General features: G+C 54.5%; 1 protein-coding gene across 1 annotated transcript; it reads right to left on the minus strand.

Annotated features, from left to right (window-relative positions):
- Positions 1 to 7,463: 7,463 nt before the first annotated feature.
- Snai1 (snail family transcriptional repressor 1) lies at positions 7,464 to 11,707 on the minus strand. The gene is made up of 3 exons (XM_041670617.1): positions 11,547 to 11,707; positions 10,725 to 11,252; positions 7,464 to 8,348 (listed from the first exon to the last, which is right to left on the minus strand). The coding sequence occupies exons 1-3, from the start codon at positions 11,626 to 11,628 to the stop codon at positions 8,164 to 8,166; spliced, it is 795 nt and encodes a 264-aa protein (XP_041526551.1). The 5' UTR covers positions 11,629 to 11,707; the 3' UTR covers positions 7,464 to 8,163.
- Positions 11,708 to 12,538: the final 831 nt, after the last annotated feature.

The raw sequence follows: 12,538 nt of genomic DNA on the forward strand, positions 1-12,538 counted from the left end.
CTTTCAGATCAGAGTCATCGCTAAAGGAGGTCAAGGCAGGGACATGGAGGCACAATGCTTGCTGGTTCTAACACACGTTCATGATCGTCTAGCTTTCTTATACAGCCGAGGACCACCTGCCCAGGGAATAATGCCACCCAACAGCCAAGGACCACCTGCCCAGGGAATGATGCCACCCAATAGCCAAGGACCACCTGCCCAGGGAATGATGCCGCCCAACAGCCAAGGACCACCTGCCTAGGGAATGATGCCGCCCAACAGCCAAGGACCACCTGCCTAGGGAATGATGTCGCCCACAGTGGGCTAGACCCTCCTACAATTAACAATCAAGACGATCCCCTATAGACATACAGACAAACAGACACACAACTACATTGGATATCAGGTAGAGCTGGGGATAGTCAGTGGTAGAGCACTTACCCAGCATGCAAGGCCCTGGGTTCCCTTTCCAGTATCCTCCATGCCCACCACATAAAGACAAGTTGAAGCCCTAAGGACAGGATGCAGGAATGCAGTTTTATTTGCAACAGACTGTAGAGCTTGTGCTGGAACAGATCTGAGTTTGACAGGACCCACAAAGAGAAGATGCACCCAGGAATGGAGACTCTAGGCAGACTTCTTCCAAGAGCCTCAGAGGCTGCACACTGAAGATACCCTTCCTTTGGGCTTCTGATCGATGACAAAATCCTACTGCTTCTAGGGGCCCAGGTCTCTGTTTTCAGAGGAACTGTGGAAAACCTGTCACACAACATGCCTGTCCAGAGAGGCACAAGGCCATGTCAGCATAGCAAGCTGTCAAGGGAGCGGTCACCCACATGTCTTTGGGGCCACAGTATCTCCTCAGCCCACAGGTTTGTGATGTTGTCCTCACCCAACCTATAGCCACCCGTGACCCTGGCTCCCTTAGCTGCAGAAGGCTGGACCTGTGGCAGGGGTCCTAGGAGACTAGTTCAAGTTTGTAAAAGATGCAGGTTGAACTTGTCTTCACTTAAGACGCTCAGAAGTAAAAAGAAGCAAACAGCAACAGTAATCCAAGAACCAGGGTTCAAACCCTGGCGCTGCTACAGCGTTGCCGTTCTGGCTCTGGGTAAGTCACTTACCCTCTCCCGGACTAGGCTTCTCCTTAGGTCAGTTGTGAAAGTCTGCTGCCTTCACCTCAGTGTCTGACAAGAGAGTCAGTTGGTGAACAGGCAAGATGGTAAACAGAGCAGACGCTCTGGCAGGGAGAGGGTCCACAGGGGAGGGCGGGTAAAGGAGGAGGCCTGTGTTTTGTCAGATGTTAAGAAACAAACTATGGCAGGAGAGACAAAGAGGAGAGGGGTGGTGGGAGGTGACCCTGTAGTCCCCTGGGCAGTGTCCCTGCTGAAGGGAATAACAGTATCAGCCCACCTGGAATAGCTGAAGGAGATCAGGGAATCAGGAGTCAGGGAGGGCAGCAGGGGTGGGGCTGTGCAGGCCCTGATGGGACAAGAAAAAGACTGGGTTTTTGATTTCACCATACTGGGGACAGCACCCAGGGCCTTGTGGAGAGTAGGCAAGTTTCTATCAGTGAGCTGCACCCCCAGCCTGTTATTTATTTATTTAATCTATCTATCTATCTATCTATCTATCTATCTTTTTTTGTTTGTTTTCTTCGAGACAAGGTTTCTCTGTAGCTTTGGTGCCTGTCCTGGAACTATTTCTTTTTCTTTTTTCTTTTTTTTTTTTTTTTTGGTTTTTCGAGACAGGGTTTCTCTGTAGCTTTGGAGCCTGTCTTGGAACTAGCTCTTGTAGACCAGGCTGGCCTCGATGGCCTCAAACTCACAGAGATCCACCTATCTCTGCCTCCCAAGTGCTGGGATTAAAGGCGTGCACCACCACCGCCCGGCTTTTTTAATATTTTTTATGGTTTATTTAATGTGCATTGGTGTGAAGGTGTCAGATCCCCTGCAACTGGATCTTCAGACAGTTGTGAGCTGCCATGTGGGTGCTGGGAATTGAACCCAGGTCCTTTGGAAGAGTAGTCAGTGCTCTTAACCACTGAGCCATCTCTCCAGTCCTGGAACTAGTTCTTGTAGACAAGGCTGGCCTCGAACTCACAGAGATCTGCCTGCCTCTGCCTCCCAAGTGCTGGGATTAAAGGCGTGCGCCACCACCGCCCGGCTATCTATTTTTTTTAAGTTTTTATTTATTTTTTGTACATGCAGGTGTTTTGCCTGCATGTATGTTTGTGTGAAGGTGCCAGATCCCCTGGAACTGAAGTTACAGACTGCTGTGAGCTGTCATGTAGTTGCTGGGAATTGAACCCAGGCTCTCTGGAAGAGCAACCAGTGCTCCTAACTGCTGAGTCATCTCTCTAGCCCTATCTATCTATCTATCTATCTATCTATCTATCTATCTATCTATCTATCTATGTACCTAGAGACAAAGTCTCATTGTGTAGCCTGGTTGGCACAGAACTTGCTATGTAGTTCAGGCTGCCCTCACACTCAAGAGAGATCCACCTGCCTCTGCAACAAATCAGTATTCAAGGTGGATACTACCCCAGGGGCGGTGGTGATGCACACCTTTGATCCCAACACTCAAGAGGCAGAGGCAGGTGATCTCTGAGTTAGAGGGCAGCCTGGTCTACATAATGAATTTCAGGACAGCCAGGACTACACAGAGAAACCCTGTCTTGAGAAACAAGAACATAATTGAGAGAATGTAAATCAAGTTCTTCGTGACATGTGGACTGGGGACAAAAAGGCACCAGGAAAGTTGTAGTGGCCTGAGTCAGCAGAGTCTCATGTCTCCCCACCCCCCTCATTTTATGGGTATGAATACTTTTGTGGGCACACATGTATGTGTACCATGTGCATGCTTAGTGCCTACAGAGGTCAGAAGAGAGCACTGGATCCCTTGGAACTATAGTTACAGACAGTTGTGAGCTGCTGTGTAGGTGCTGGGAATCAAACTCAGATCCTCTGTGAGAGCAGCCAGTGCTCTTAACTGCTGAGCCATCTCCAGCACCAAGGGTTTTTTTGTTTATTTGTTTTGTTCTTATCGATAAGATCAATTCTCTCTCTTTTTTTTTCTTTTTTTTTTTTTTTGTGGTTTTTAGAGACAGGGTTTCTTTGTAGCTTCAGAGCCTGTCCTGGAACTCCCTCTTGTAGACCAGGCTGTCCTCAAACTCACAGAGATCCACCTGCCTCTGCCCCCGAGTGCTGGGATTAAAGGCATGCGCCACCACTGCCCAGCGAAGACATCAATTCTTATCCTATTTGTGAAATTGAACATTGGAAAGCAAGAGAAAAAAGATGGCCCTAGATCCCTGCCTGCCTGAATCCACACATCTCAGTCTAGGGGACACCTCTGAGCAGCTGCCAGGCCACTAATAGGGCCCAGATGTGCCCAGAGGTGGCCTTGGCTCCAGACCCGCCTGCTGGGACACTCACCCGGGGGTGGCTTTACAGTCAGTTTATTTCCTGGAATGATTTTAAAGACAATCCCAAGGGAAGAGCTAATGGCCTGGCCTGATCCTGCTGCCCTGGCCAGCATCTCCCCAGGCCTGGCTCTCGAGCTTCGGCCCAGAGAGAGGGGCTTGGTCTTGGGCAGGAAGCCAACTGACCAGAGCAGTAAGAACAACTGTGTTGGAGGGGCTCCATTCTGGGACCACTGTAGTAAATGGGCTCTTTGTTTTGTTTTGGAGACAAAAGTCCAGGTTGGCTTCCAACTTAGTCGCCACAAATGACCTTGAACCTCTGGGCTTCCTTCCTTCCCCTAAGAGGGCTGGGATTGCTGCAAGAACTACCAGGCCTGGTGCACGCAGTGCTGGGACCAAGCCCAGAGCTGCGTGCTACTCCAGTATAGTACGGACTGAGGCACACCACAGCCGGCCACAGCAGCGAGGGATGGGGTCAGCACAGAGCCCCATTGCAAGTTGGAACTGGTGGCAGGAGGCTGCGCAGAAGCAGGGTGTCTCCAGTTCCTTCCAAGATGCAGGCTGAATACTGAGAGAGGGCGCAACTCTTCATGGAGATGGGGCAGCAGCACCTTGACCAAGCGGCTGAGTGACACCAGAGATGGGACCAGCGGCACTTACAGTACCACAACTGAGTCTACGAACTGAGTCTGCCGTGTCTGCCTCTGTGTTCTGTTGGGAGTGCCCGGCACAGACTCAGCTGTGAGGAAGCAGCAGGACGGAGCAGAAGGATGGTCCACAGAACGGGCTTCTGGCTTTGCGTTATCTCATTGAGAGGAGCTGCTCTCTCGCCCTGAGCAGCCTGGAATTCTGTCTTAGTTTCTATCATGGTGATAAACACGGTGATCAAAAGTAACTCGGGGAGGACAGGGCTGATTCCAGCTTACAGCTCTCAGGTCACACCCCATCCCTGAGAGGGAAGTCAGGGTAGGAGCTGATGCAGAGGCCATGGAGAGGTGCTGCTTACTGGCTTGCTCCTCATGACTTGTTCAACCTGCTTTCTTATACCACCCAGGACCACCAGCCCAGGGGTGGCACCGCCTATAGTAAGCTGGGCCCTTCCACCTCAATCCTCAATCAAGAAAACACACCACACACTTGACCACAGGCAAATCTTATGGGGCCACTTTCTCAATTAACGCTCCCTCTTCCTAAATGGCTCTAGCTTGTGCCAAGCTGACATAAATTAGCCAGCACGAACTTGCTTTGTACATTAGGCTTGTCTTGAACTCACAGAGATCCACCTGCCCCTGCCCCCTCGAGAGCTAGGATTAAAGGTGCGTGCCACTACACACCTGGGCTTTTGTTTTGTTTTTCTTCTTTTTGAGACAGGTCTTACTATGTGGCTCACGCAGATCCTGAACTCTTGTCCTTAATGTTAATCTTCTTGCCTAAACCTTCAGAGTGCTGGTGTGAGCCTCCTGGCCTTGTACTTCATAAAAAAAAAAAAAAATGCCAGCATTGTAGCTGGGACTGCGGTAGAGCACTTGCCCAGTGTGAGTGAGGGTCTTAGATCCCCAGCACCATAGAAAACCACAGGGCTTCTAATCCCTTCCTTCAAACGGCAAAGGCAGAAGGCTGGTTACAAGTTTGAGGCTAACCTAGTCTACACAGTGACCTCGTCTCTTCAAAAAAGGGGGTGGGGCTAAGAATGTACCTTCGTTAGTAGAGTGCCTGCCTAGAATACACAAGGTTTGGGGTCCATCCTCAGACGAGCAATAACGAGGAACAGTACGCAGATGACATGGAAGCCCTTGGGAGGCGGGGAAGGAGGATCAGTCAGCATAATCCAGTACTACTGGAGAGCTTGTGGCTAGCCAGGGCTGCATCAAAGTCTGCCTCAAAAACTTTTCTAAATAAGTAAAATAAAATAAATTCTGGGTGTGATGGCACACACCTTTAATCCCAGAACTCAGGAGGCAAAGTTCGAGGCCAGCCTGGTCTGCACAGTTTGTTCCAGGACAATCCAGAGCTACATAGACCCTGTCTCCAAAAACAAAACAAAAAACAAAGAACAAGCAAACAAACAAATCTAAAGGAAAAAAAAAAAAACCCAAACTTCTCATCTCTCCTTGGCCAGTTCCATGGCCTGCACCCTCCTAGAATGGTCTTTTCTCCCCACATTGTCAAAAACTTCACATTTCTGTGAATGATCCTTTGCCGTCCCCACCCTGTTCTTCCTGCAGACGGCTGTCTGTCCACTCAGCTCCAGGCCCACTGGAACCCCTTTAGGGTCAGCTCTGTTCTCTCTCCATTGCCAGCCCTAAGCAAGCAGCAAGGCTCCGGGCTGGGTGGGCCCTAGGAAAGTCCAAATCCCCAAGGCTAGCATAGTCAGGGCCATTGTCACCTGTTATCTCTCACCTCCACCCTTGTTCCTTCTAGCTTCTCTTTCCCCCAAAACTGGGCTCTCCCATGCAGCCGCAGCATCTGGCTCCCAGCTCCTGTCTCAAAGCCTCATAAGGTTCTGTAGAGTCCCTGCCTCCCTCCGGCCTTTCTAGTGCCTCTAGCCACAAGGTCTTGCTCAGGGACAGCTCCTTCCAGCTCTGTGTCCCCTCCCCAATCTTCCTGGACCCCATTATCCACTCTTTCTCTCCCCCCATCCTTCTCATCTTCCTCCTCCCCCTTAGTGGAATGTCAACCCTCATGAGGGCTTTGGATGCCTTGGTGGGAACCCGCCTGCTGCTCTCCTGCTCTCCAGCCTCACTCCACCCTGGCACCGCTACGGGAAAGCAGGGTGTTTAATCGCTTGTTTGTTTTCTGTCTCCCCCACTAGAACAGAAGTCCCTGAGTGCAGCGACTGTTCCCAGGGCCTGGCACACCCCGCCTCACAGTACCCGCTCAAAGAGTGAAGGAATGTCTCCTAACAGTCTCTCCAGAGACAGGCACTGTTGCCCTCCGGTTTCTAGAGGCAGACACTGGGGCCGAGAGCAGAGGGAATCTGGCTTGCTTCTGGCAGAGAGGTGAGAGTCAGGGCCAGGAGCCAGGCCTACCTGACTCCCAGCACGCTCCGAGCCAGGCTGACCAAGTCCTAGGCGCAGGACCTGGGGCCAGGCCCTCAGCGCTGAATCTGGTCCTGGAGGCCCATCCCATCCCTCCAGGCCCTGCTGAAGTCACTGAGCAACCTACTGTGGAGAAACCTATTGGGGGACACAGTAGGCTTTTAGCCAGTTGGTGCCCAGCCCCCCAGCACCCACCTCACTAACCTCCCTTCAGGGAGGCCTGCCACAATTTGGCAATTGTTAGGGAACTTTTTTTTTCCTTTTGGGAGGAAAGCTGTAAGTCATTAGGCTGCTCCCGCCTGCGGGTCACCATTTCCTGTTTAGAAGACTCATCTCTTCTTTGGAGCTGGAAGCTCCCCACCCCCAGCCCGGCTAGAGTTGGGCTGTGCTGAATCTCCACAGGCCAAAGCCTGCTCAGCTCCCCACAGGAAACTGGCACCTTCGGCACCTTTTGTGCTCAGAAAGGGACACTCGTTTTCTCTGGGCCCCAGGAGGCCCTCAGAGTTGAGGTCACCAGCACCAGCTAGCCTGAGGTGAATTGCCCCAGCTCTGGCCCTCTGAGCAGGAAGCTGAGTGACCCCTACCCTTTGGCCTGGCTTCTCACCCTCCTGGCTCCAGCCAGCCCATTTCCTTGCATCAAAGGCCATTTGGTACCCAGCAGCCAGACAAGAGGTGTGGGCCTGCCTGACATGGAGGCCCTTGGGAACAGGAAAGACATCCTCCTTCAGCTGGGAGGGACAGCTAGTCCTGCCCCAAAGACGGACTCTAGTGGAGCCACAGCAAGGGCCAGGGCCAGGCTGTAGATAAGGCCATGAAGCAGCTTCCTATGCCAGAGAACCGGAAGAGCGTCGGGAAGCTTGCACAGTACCTGGATTGGCCAGACACCCAGGCTAGGCAGCCCAGTCCCAGAAGTTCATGACATTCCAGTCAGAATTCCCAAGCACAGCACTTAAGACCCCTGCCTCTCTCCCATGAGTCCCTTCAATGAGCCCCCTTCAACAACACCAGTTTTTAGTATATAAATTAACCGCTTTATTGAATATCAATAAACTGTACATATTAACTATACAAAATGCTGCTTACAATATAAATACCTTTAAAATGTAAACATCTTCCTCCCAGGGCCACCTGTTGGGCCCCAAAATAGTTCTGGGAGACACATTGGCCAGGCTGAAGCACCCCACTTGGCCCCTAACAAGTGACGGCCATTACTCATGGTCCCTTCTGAGACAGTTAAACTGCTGTGAAACAGGTGTCACAAGGACAAATGGGGGCGGGGGGCTGAAACAGCTGCCCCGGCCCAGAGGCACCTGGACATGTGCTGGGCGTGGATGCAGTTGGGGGCAGGGAAAGAGACTATTGCATAGTCTGTTGTACCTCAAGAAGTTGGCATGAAGGGTCTTTGAGGGAGGTAGGGAAGTAGGGGTCCCCTGAGCGGGGTTTGAGCTTCCCAGCCAGCGGGTTGGCTTTAGTCCTATGGCCCGAAGCAGCTGTGTCCAGAGGCTGTACCTCGTGAATACTGAGGAGTGGCTCTGGGAGGGGACCAAGGCACTCTGCCCTCCGTCTGTCGTTTGTAGAAGAGGCCACCAAGGGAGCCAAGCAAGAGCCAGGGTCAGACATGGCCTCCACAGGTCTCTGGACCAAGGCTAGACAGAGTCCTGGCAGTGAGGATTGGCTCCAGGGAAGCAGGAAGATGCCAGAGAGGATGGGGAGAGAGCAGGGTCAGCGTGGGCCTCCAGAGCAGCCAGACTCTTGGTGTTTGTGGAGCAAGGACATTCGGGAGAAGGTGCGGGCACAAGCCTGACACTGGTACTTCTTCACGTCCGAGTGGGTCTGGAGATGGGCACGCAGGTTAGAGCGGTCAGCGAAGGCACGGTTGCAGTGGGAGCAGGAGAAGGGCTTCTCACCTGGGGAGAGATGCCTGAGGGGTTAGGAAGGCCTAGACAGTGCTTCACCAGCCCTGATGCACCATGGGAGCCCAAATACAGTCAGGCCCTGTGATATCTACTGTGTCGGGGCCTGCCTGTGTGTAGCCCTGACCAGACTTCTCCAAGTCTCCAAACTCCCTACCCAGGGTAGGGTCAACTCAAAGTCCTGAACACTAGAGACTATCCTGTCATTTGAGCCTTCTGCAGTCCTATTAGAAACAGAGAAACTGAGGCACAGCAGGTAAGCAGCAGGTCCCAGGTCACCCACCAGGGCCTCTGCAGCCCTTAGTTTTTAGCCACTGCCTTTAGGCAGAGGGAGCTGGGGTTGGTGTTCCGATTATCAGCCTTGAAGTCATTCCTTGATTTACTTTGTCTGGGACAAAGCTTGAGAGGCAGCCTGGAGAGGCCTCCCCACCCCCACCCAGAGCAAATGAGGTGCTCCTCTGTACCCTGCCTGCAGCCCAGTCCTGTAACACATCGGTCCTGACACCCCACCAGGCCAGCTGAGGCTGTAGTGCACAGGGACTAAAGACATAGTAAGAGTTTAATAAATGCTTGTAGAATTAATAAACATGCTTTGTCTAGTATTTATTTTTATAACAAGGGACCTGAGCATGGTGGTCCACGCTTGTGATCTCAGCACTAGAGACAGGAACGAGGTCTCGGGTTTGAACCTAGACTAACAGATACCAACAACAGAACCAAGTATCCATCGTCCTACTGTGTCGAAGCCTGATGCTAAGGATGTGGAGCAGCCCTCCCTCCAGCCCTCCAACCTTGCTAGCCCACAGGTGGTGCCCTTTGGTTGGTTGGATTCTAGTGCTGGAATTCAAGGGCTGATGACTGGCTCCTGGGTGTGCTGAGCCTCTGGGTGGAGGGGATCTCAGCAGGGTTCCTGCGGGATCCACCCACTCAGCAGGTATTCACTGAGCAGAGCTGCTTCTAGCCACCCTAGGGGGCACAGACCCACAGAAGTTCCACACATGCAGGTGGGACTCCGTGGGAGAGGAGAAGAAAGCCCAGCGGGATGCTCCCTGGCGGCCTGGCAATCTGCAGGCTCCCCGCAAGGACCCTCCTCCACTTACCCCTAGGTAACTCAGCGCTGCCCATACAGAGATCTGGAGGGCCCTATGAAATAGGGGTAGTGACCCCTCCCAAAGACTGGCTGAATCACTACCTGTCAGTTTAGCAGGGAAGGAGTGAATTGAAGTAAATCTTAACAAAGGGTAGGGGGACAGACAACACAGGGTGAGATGGAGTTGGGGAGGGGGGTCTGAGGACGTGTGCAGGACTGTAGGTCCTCCACTCCTTCACAGATCCCCGACCCCCAGACGCCTTTATACTGCTCCTGGCAAGTGTGAAATCGGCACCAGGCCGGCTGGGACAAAGGCCACTGAGGGGGGCACTGTACATGCGATACCCCCTGGATTAAAGGGGCCTGCCATGCAGTGAGCTAGCAGCTGTGGCCAGAACAGGTGCTGGGCACCACTTCCCCATGCACCTGCTCTAACCCTGCAGGCCCCCACCCCCTGGGCCACCATTAAGACACACAATGGGGCTCCCTGAGAACAGGGAGGTACATTTCAACAGGGTTTTGTCTGAGCCATGCCTTTACATCAAAACAAACTCCCTAGGACCCCCTGAGGGCTTCAGCTCTCCTCAGATAGAGCCCTTCAGCTTAGCCACCTTGCAGAAGAAAGGCCAGGCTGTTAGAACCTTACAAGTTAAATCTGAGGCAAAAATGTGCCTGAAGGAGAAATGAGTAGCCTCCTTCACGTCCTAAGGATGTCAGTGAGACCTGCAAATGCCTTACTGCGCCAGTGCTGGCAACAACAGGAAATGCACAGCTCCAACAGGCCCGCTCACACCCCAAAGTTTGATAGCTGTGGCCCTTCAACACTCTTTTCAAAGACTGCTCCCCTAAACAGGAATCCCTACTATCCAGACAGGCCTCACTTCTAGAAGCTTTCCACACGTTCTGAGACTCCAGGGACCGGCCAAGTAGTTTTTTAATTTAGCAAGGCGCCTGCATCCAACACTTCACGATATACAAAAGTCCCACAAAGTGTTCTTAGGCATTTCTGAAACGGGGAGACTGAGGAAGGTCTCAACCCAGGACTCAAGGCCAGGTGGGGAATCTAACTATTAATATTCTGTCTGTGTGGGTTGAGAGCAGGGAGCCGGAGGGTATACCCCCACTCGCAGCTCTAACAGCAAGGAGCAAGGTTCAGGAGAACCAGCATCTATTTTACCATTTGCTTGGCAGCGCTAGGAGCAAGCGTTGAGTCCACCAGAGCCAGGGGCCAGCACTTAGGACGGCGGAGAAACGAGAGGCAGCTGTGGGAACACACTCACCAGTGTGGGTGCGGACGTGGCCCTGCAGCAGCCAGGGCCTGGAGAAGGCCTTTCCGCAGGTCGCGCAGACGCAGGGCAGCGTATGGCTTCGGATGTGCATCTTGAGGGCGCCCAGGCTGAGGTACTCCTTGTTGCAGTATTTGCAGTTGAAGGCCTTCCGGGACTGAGGGTCCTTGGCCACCGAGAGCCTGGCTAGCTGCTTGGGCAGTTGACCCAAGCCGGGGAAGGAGATGAAGGCCTCGGCCTCCAGGGATGAAGCCGAAGTGGAGGAGAAGGACGACGGCGCTGGCGAGGGAGGGCTGGGCGGCTGGGAGCTTTTGCCACTGTCTTCATCGGACAGCGAAGTCAGCTCTGCCGCCCTGGGGCTCTCCCGCGGCGGGAGAGTGGCCCAAGCCACCGGTTGCACTTGGGGCACCAGAAGCGAGTCCCAGATGAGGGTGGGCAGCGAGGCGGCGGGGTTGAGGACCTCGGGCGGAGGGATGGCGGCCAGCAGGTGGGCCTGGTCGTAGGGCTGCTGGAAGGTGAACTCTGCGGGCAGAAGAGGGAGGAGAGGGTCAACCGAGCCGATTCTCGGGGCGCCAGGTGGAGGGTCCCCCGCCCGCCCGCCCCTCCCCCACCCGAACTCCGGGCTCCGCAGGACAGCCTTCCCTCGGGTCTACAGTCTCAGAGCCTCCCTGCCCCGGACCCCAGACCCCCTCGGTGGACCCCAACTGCCAAGATCCGGAGTTCCCGGCCCACCTGTCGCGCCCGCAGAGCCAGACTCGTCCCTCCGCGCCCTCAGGATCCCCTCGAGCCTCCCGCATCCCGCACCCCGTCACGCACCCACACACGCGTCCTGCAACTCGCTATAGTTGGGCTTCCGGCGGGGGTCGGACGGCTTCCTGACTAGGAAGGAGCGCGGCATGGTGGCCGGGGCGACCTAGGTAGCCGGGGTCACCGGGTCGCGCAAGATCGATAAGCTACTCCGCTCGCGAGGCCGGACCGCGGCACTATGATTCCCCCTCGGAGCGGCAAACTCCTTTAAGTAGGAGGGCTGGGGGCGGGGCCGACTCGATGACCACGCCCCTTTGTCAAGGCTGCACCAATGCCGGGCGGCGGCGCGGCCCGAGACCAGGACAGGAGCAGGTGCGCCTGGGCTGGAGGGGCTCCCGCCGCGTGGCGCTGAGATTCGACTTGGGCTCCTCCCGGGCCGGACCGCGCGGTGTCTGAGCGTCTCGGGCGCCCTCTGGTGGCCGCGCCGGACCTCCGCTGAGTGCTGCGCCCCCCACTCCCACGCAGAGGCTGACCTTGGGTCGCTGCAGACCCGCGCCCCGAAAATGCTCCGAAGCGCTCCCTTCGCACGTGCTTAGGGAGCGCCCGCTCTAAGCCCGGCTGAGTGAGTTCTGGAGTTGTGTGTCCAGCCCTGAACAAAACAGTCCTACCTAAGGATGGCTTCCCGTCCGTGGGGGAGGCCGACGGAGTAAATAGGCGATTCTAATGCAAAGGGAGGCGTGCTTTGATGGGGAGAGGTGGGGAGGGAGAGACAGCTGTGACTGGTGGACGGTCACCTGACGGCGGGGGGGCGTCTATGACTTCCCAGGGGAAGTGAGAAAACACGGAGGGGAAAGGCCCGAGGTAAGAGTAACTTCTGTCTGCCCAGCCTTTGAGAACAGCTCCCAGGGGTGGGGGTGGTGTGGGCAAGCCCCGAGGGGGTCGGATTTGCTGGCCTTGGGTCCTCGGAGAAGTTTGGACTTTGCCTTAAGGGCACTGGGAGCCACGGAAGGACTTTTCAGCTGAGGACCTGTTTAGGGTTGCATTGTGAAACACCACTGACG

Source organism: Microtus oregoni, unplaced genomic scaffold (genome assembly GCF_018167655.1).
Source record: "Microtus oregoni isolate MIOR12 unplaced genomic scaffold, Mior012 000020F_ref0000438, whole genome shotgun sequence".
NCBI lineage: Eukaryota > Metazoa > Chordata > Mammalia > Rodentia > Cricetidae > Microtus > Microtus oregoni.

Bases quoted from the DNA above. Each gene is read 5' to 3' on its own strand.
- Snai1 (XM_041670617.1), bottom strand. From the start codon at position 11,628: ATGCCGCGCTCCTTCCTAGTCAGGAAGCCGTCCGACCCCCGCCGGAAG. The intron at 11,253-11,546 runs GTGCGTGACGGG...TTCTGCCCGCAG, and splicing joins GTTGCAGGACGCGTGTGTGG to AGTTCACCTTCCAGCAGCCC. The intron at 8,349-10,724 runs GTGAGTGTGTTC...ATCTCTCCCCAG, and splicing joins CCACGTCCGCACCCACACTG to GTGAGAAGCCCTTCTCCTGC.